Source organism: Pollicipes pollicipes, unplaced genomic scaffold (assembly GCF_011947565.3).
Source record: "Pollicipes pollicipes isolate AB1234 unplaced genomic scaffold, Ppol_2.1 Scaffold_7261;HRSCAF=8764_pilon_pilon_pilon, whole genome shotgun sequence".
NCBI lineage: Eukaryota > Metazoa > Arthropoda > Thecostraca > Pollicipedomorpha > Pollicipedidae > Pollicipes > Pollicipes pollicipes.
In genome coordinates this window covers 1918406-1924610 of record NW_023597054.1, presented here as the reverse complement: position 1 = coordinate 1924610, position 6205 = coordinate 1918406, and the positions used below count along the sequence as shown (strand labels likewise).

At 54.3% G+C, this 6205-nt stretch overlaps 1 protein-coding gene across 1 annotated transcript; it reads right to left on the bottom strand.

Moving 5' to 3' along the window:
- Nucleotides 1-2470: 2470 nt before the first annotated feature.
- LOC119112409 (uncharacterized) lies at nucleotides 2471-3315 on the bottom strand. The gene is made up of 4 exons (XM_037236590.1): nucleotides 3113-3315; nucleotides 2904-3029; nucleotides 2685-2705; nucleotides 2471-2488 (listed from the first exon to the last, which is right to left on the bottom strand). Exons 1-4 carry the CDS (start codon nucleotides 3311-3313, stop codon nucleotides 2471-2473), a joined length of 366 nt encoding a protein of 121 aa, XP_037092485.1. The 5' UTR covers nucleotides 3314-3315.
- Between the last annotated feature and the right edge of the window lie 2890 nt (nucleotides 3316-6205).

Genomic DNA, 6205 nt, shown 5'->3' with positions numbered 1-6205 from the left:
CCATGTTTACAGCAGTTTCGCACAGTTTACACTTGGGTTCATAACCACATTTTCTTCAGCGGTTGCAACCACCTAAAACCGCAGGTCAATGCATATATGCACATATCTACAACCCCGGGCACCTAGGCTTCGAGATGAAGATATTAAACTAGAGAGTTAGTGTAGCGCTGTCGTTTCTAAAAGAGCTGATGCGTACAGCGCAGTTTCGACTTTTCTAAGATATGTTGGATTTTATCAAAGCAAGTGTTCAAGCACCGATGTCACGGTAGTGTTAAAGCCAATCATTACAGTTACCCAGGTCGAGGCCTTGACAGTGGAGCATAACAGAAAGGGGTCCCACAATTTGAAGACGGCCAGTGACGGTAGAACAGAGGAACAATCGCCAACGTTAGAAACGGACCTGTGATCAACCCACCAATTCTGGAATAATTCCTATACAGCGAATCGCGCCATACACCTCTACTTAGCACAATATAATTCGAACATGCTTCACAGGGCTCTAACAACTATCAAGCAGTAAAAAGACAGAAGGAACATGAGCAAAACATAGATTTTAATGTTGCACAATGGATATTTTCCACGACCATAAGGCTAAGTGCTAGAAGAGGTCAAAACATTCAGAGCACGTAGGAATACATTTGGTAAGTAGGTTAACAGATGGGCCCCACAAGAACGTAGGGCCATAGGCAAGTCACAGAATTAGTAACGCCCTAGACCAACGTGGAGGGCCATGAGCATATCGCGAGTATGTCGGTAGGTGAACCGAAACCAACGTAAAGGCCCCCGAGCAACCGAGAATACCCGGGTAGCTAAACATATGGCTCCCCGTCTATAGCCACAATGCGTTTCTGGAGACTGAAAACAAATCCATAGAAGGCCTCTGATTGACAAGAACGCCCCGGCACGCCAGCAGGAACAGCACAGCAACAGTGCAGGGCCCTCCGAGCAAACACAAAGCAGTCAAGGCTAACGTGGAAAGCTCCTTAACGATCGAAACGACTCTGCAAGTGGGCATATAGGTCCCCTGAAACAGCATAGGACCCTGGGCAATGTAATAGGGCTTATAATTTTCCATTAACGTTTTTCAAATTGAATAATTTTTCTCTGTTCTCTTAGGCCAATCGCTTTCGCTTGCAAATGTCCTTGGTGGCCTGGGAGTTCAGAGAAATTTTGTTGTTTTGTGTTTGAAGAAACTGCATCTGTTCGGCTAGCTGTGGGGCCCTTTCGGGGCCCGAGGAGGCCACGGCCCAGTGACCACCCTCTCTGGATCCACCCCTGACTCATTACCGGGAGAACCAAAATACCGGTAGAATTGTTTTTTGTTTCAGTTACACATTGCGACATTTACCATTAAAACGAAGAACACCGGGTCACCCGAAACAAAGTGGCTGCAATCTGATTATTTTTGTTTCGAGGGAGGCTCTCCCAGGCGATGTGGTTCACGTCACAACCGGACAACTCGTAGGTACCGGCTGGGCTGCGGCCCTGTCTAAATACATGGAGAGTATGTCCAGAGCCGACAAAAGTGACGGGACACCGACTGGCTTTCCCTGGCCACTGGCTTCAAGGTCAATTGTGGCATGACAACACCAAAAATGACCCTTATTTTGCAATATCATGCGACCTTCAATGTCAAAAGTTGGGTCAAAGGACCGAGAACTCGAAATCACCCAAAAATTACCGGCCGATTTTCAACTTGCAAATGTCACAATATTCAACACAGAACAAGGTAGCGTCCGTCCAAGTCTTGATCTCTCAAGGTCACCCTTCAAGGAAAAAAACGAAATCAAAGAACTGGGAGCTCCGTATCGCCCAAAAATTACCTGCCGATTTCTAACTTACGGACATCAGAACATTCAGCACAGAAAGAGCCAGCCGCCGTCATAAAGTCCTGATCTCTAAAAGTCACCCTTCAAGGTCAAGCGCAGGCTCAAAGGACGGGAACTCCATATCACCCAACATTTACTGGCCGATTTTTAGCTTACCAAGATCAAAACATTCATCATAGAAAGAGCTAGCGTCCGTCACAAAGTCATGGCGTCTCAAGGTCACCCTTAAAGGTCTGACGTGGCCTCAAAGCACAGGTAACTACTTCATATCACCCAAAAATTACCGGCTGATTTTAAACTTAAAAACGTCAAAATTTAACACCACAGAAAGAGCTAGCGTCCATCAAAAGATTCTGATGTCTGGAGGTCACCTTTCAAAGTCAAACGCAGGTTCAAAGGACAGGGAATTCTGTGTCACCCAAAAATTACCAGACGTTTTTTAGCTTACAAACTTCAGAATCTTCACCACAAAAAGAGCTAGCGTCAGTCAAAATTCCTACCTCTCAAGGTCATCCTTCAAGGTCAAGCGCGGGGCCAAACGACAGGGAAGACCACATTACCCAAAAAATTAACAGCCGATTTTTAACTTACAATAATCAAAACATTCAACACAAAAAGAGCTAGCGTCCGTCAACAAGTCCTCACCTCTGAACGTCACCCTTCAATCAGGCTGAGTTAGTCAAGTCAGTCAGCCAGCCTGCTCACCCTGGCCTCGGGCACCGAAGAGGCGGCGATGCCAGTGACGTCGCTGGGCCGGCCGGCGCAGAGGACCATGAGCACTGTCATCAGATTGTCACGCACTTGGCGGGCCTCGGCCGGCAGTGGCGGGAACTCGCCGACCGGCGGGCACTCCGCCAGAGCGGTGACGTACTCGGACTGTCAGTCAAAAGACGGCTGATGAAATGCAAGACTGACACGATGTCATCCAGCCACGACCACGCCAGCACAATGCGCACCGAACAATGACAGCAGCTGGGCTAAGACGGGATACGGACGGTACTGACACATATATCACGAGACAAGCGCCATACATGAACATTACTCCCAACCGCATAGCGGCAGACAATCTCTTACGCTCAGGAAGCGCTGCTGGACTTGCACGTCGACGAAGCGTGCCGCCTGGGCTTCGTGGTGCCGGCGCTGCTCCCAATCGTGACGTTTCATCGAGCGCTGCCATGCCGTCAGCCGCTCCTGCATGGCCTGTGAATACCGCGTCATTAGCGAACGGTGACGATGACGTGACAGACTGCACAATCGACACATCACCTGTTGATGGCACTTACCGGCATGCGCGGCAGCCACGCCTGCAGACCAAGATTTTCGCTGTCTATTGCGCTGTAGGTGATAAGCTGGGACAAGCAGCGAATCGAAGATTTTAGCGTGCCGTCTGTCATCTTGCGGGCTCGCTGTTGTGCTTGCAGCCAGCCGTCGGGCCCCTCCATGGCCAGCTGGGGGCCGGAGAGGGCCGCCATGATGTTCGGCATCACCATTTGGTCCGCACGGCGGCCTGGGAGCAGCTCTGGCAGCAGGAGGTGGAGCTGCAAACGAGGCTGCATTACGCACCGCCGTGACACGACAGCTGGCCGCCAGCACAACTCTGAGCCCCGCTGCATGGGGCGGATCAGGCGGACGAAGCTAATGCAAGATGACACGCAAAACACGAGCCACAGCAGATGGCGGCAAGTAAATGGGAAGCAGACCGGCATCGGTGGCACTTACCGCCCGCATGTGGCGCTGCACTTTTGTTGCGTTGCAGAAGCCACCCCGGACGCCACGCAAGAACATCGTGAAGCGGTCCGAGATGGCCTCCAGTCCCACCCGCCTTCGCCGATACCATGGGGTCGATTCGTTCCACATTACTGCATGCTTGATGGAAATGTGGACAGACGGTTCACGATGCCACGCCGAACACGTCGAAAAGGCGACAGCCCAACGTCCAAACGATGACAGAAACAATGGCGATGGTACGCACCTCCTGGCTGCCTGCCGGGAACTGCACCCGCAGGTGTCGTGTTAGGTTGATGACCACCGCCGGGCGCTGGTGCTGCCCGCCACTGGCGCCGAACGGGCAGCGCCAGCGTGGCCGGGTGCGCTTGGCCGCTGCTGGAGGGCAGTCGGCCTCGGCGGCTCGGAGACGCTTTGCCTCCTCCGGCGCGCGTGCGGCAAGCTGAAACACATGTCGACAGCTCAAAAGATAAGGCCGACAGCACAGCTGTGGACATGCGTGACGCATCGACGGCAGAAACACGCACAAGCGAGTGAAGGCAAGCAAGAACCGCACACAGCATGCAATGCGTCGCCTACCCGCGGGTGCACCATCCTGATGTGCCGTTTCAGGATGGCTTACGTGGTGCCGCGGCACGGCGGTAGGCGGCAAGGGTGCCTGTGGCGCTTTCCAGCGCCGCTGCGTGCAAGCCGGCCCTGCCGCGGCTTGCACGCTGCAACACAGAATGATCAGTTTGCTACGGCCCGGGTAAGCACACGGATATGCCAGCTGCGGGAGAAGAACATTTACGTCCAGTCTGCCGCCACACACATAGAGGACAACTGGTGACGGACCGGGCCGGACGCACTCTTCCGAGGCCTCCTTCTCCGCTGGCGCCGGTTATGTCGATGCCGACGAGGGGGACGAGGACGGCGACCAGTCGGGGTCGGCGTCCGCCGCCGGTGGCGCCTGGCTGTCGGCCAGAGCTCCGTCTGTTGGCAGAATTAAGGGCTGAGTAGTCACATACAAAAACGGAAAATAAACATTGTGGACATAGAATGCGTCACACTGCAGGCAAATGATCAGAGCAGACGACAACCACAGTGTAATGAATGGAACGCTTCGTACTGGTGACACCTTTGCTAGCAGTCTATCGCATACACAAAATACGAGATGCACAGCTGTACCTACAATCATTTCCCATCGTGTCATTTAGTTCTTCACGCCGACAGAAATGCTTCCACATTGTAAAGACCTCCTATGACGAATGGTTTCAAAATGTCTTATATGCCTTTCCTCCACGGCAACAGGCAAGCTCTGCCTACATCCGTTTTCGCTCACGCCGAACTGCCCGCAAACGACGGTCAAGTCACTTGCTGCTCCAGTAACACGTGAACTAACCTCTGCTGTAAAGATACTAGTTTAAGTGCTAGTGCCCTACGCACAGCAGCTTAACCCAAAAATAGCCATCTCGGCTCGAAGCCCACGCAGCCGTCGAACAGTCCCTTTAATGAAAACGTACGAAGCGAAGTTGAGACAAAGATGAGTGATATCGAATAGCACGCCGATAGGAGCAAGAGCGAGAAGTCCTAGAGCGAGAAGTGGCCGGGGGCCAGTTCTCTAGGCCGGGGAGCCCTCAGTCATTACTCGTGGTCGGTGAACAGCCAGTTTCAGTAAGGGGCACCGGCGCTGACGAGAAGGCGACACTGAGACTTTCCAAGCGCGCCTCGGTTCAACGTCATGCGGCAGAGCAGCGAGCTCCAGGTGAACAACGAAGCGACCTGGTGTTCCTCTGCAGTCACTCACTCAAGACGCCAACAAGACCAGCATAAGCCCGGCGTCCGCCTAAACACGAACGTCAGTCAGCTGCGGCGGCAGGGTGACGACAGATCTCGTCGAGAACCTGTCTGCTGTTATGAAAGTAACGGGCAGTGAACTCGACGAGAACCTGTGTCTGCTGTCATGAAAGCAACGGACAAGGAACCCGTCGAGAACCTGTGTCTGCCGCCATGAAAGTACCGCCTACCCGCGAATCGCTCGCCGTGACACTCAATAACCGGATCTGTGCCTCGGGGCGCCCCGCCACGCCGCAGCGCTTGTTGACGCGCTTCCACCGCCACTGTTCAGCGGGGAGACAAACTGCGAGCCACCGTGTGGGACACGTCAGGAGACCCTCCCACACGTAACACCGCTGGACCGACTAGGCCTCTGTGACCGCCCGTGACCCCCTCCTGATCCGCTGCTGACATGATATCACGCCTGGTGGTGTCGCCGCTCCTGATCCGTTACGACGCGCGGCGCCCCGCCGGCCGGCCGTGAGACCGTGATGGCGGTGACGTGCTGCCACCGTCGGCGAACACACGGCTGATTAAATACAGGACATTGACACACCGCGGCTGCACAACCACACCGGCATTGGCGATGTTGGCTACCTCGGATACCGAGTGAAACGTGAAGACCGAAGAGGCTGGCGGGTGAGCACTTACCCCTGCGCCTCCGGCTCCGCCGCCGCCGTGCCCACAAGGACGCCGTAGCACACGCCGCTGGCTGTCAGATCGGGGACGTCCACGTCCTGACTGGCACACCGCCACGCCACCTTGAAGGCCTTGGCGGCGCTGTTACTTGCCAGCGGGCTGCCGCCCTTGGCCATCAAGACCTGTGGAAAGAGACA

Bases quoted from the DNA above. Each gene is read 5' to 3' on its own strand.
- LOC119112409 (XM_037236590.1), bottom strand. From the start codon at position 3,313: ATGCCGAACATCATGGCGGCCCTCTCCGGCCCCCAGCTGGCCATGGAG. The intron at 3,030-3,112 runs GTAAGTGCCATC...CGGTATTCACAG, and splicing joins CGTGGCTGCCGCGCATGCCG to GCCATGCAGGAGCGGCTGAC. The intron at 2,706-2,903 runs GTAAGAGATTGT...TTTGACTGACAG, and splicing joins TCCAGCAGCGCTTCCTGAGC to TCCGAGTACGTCACCGCTCT.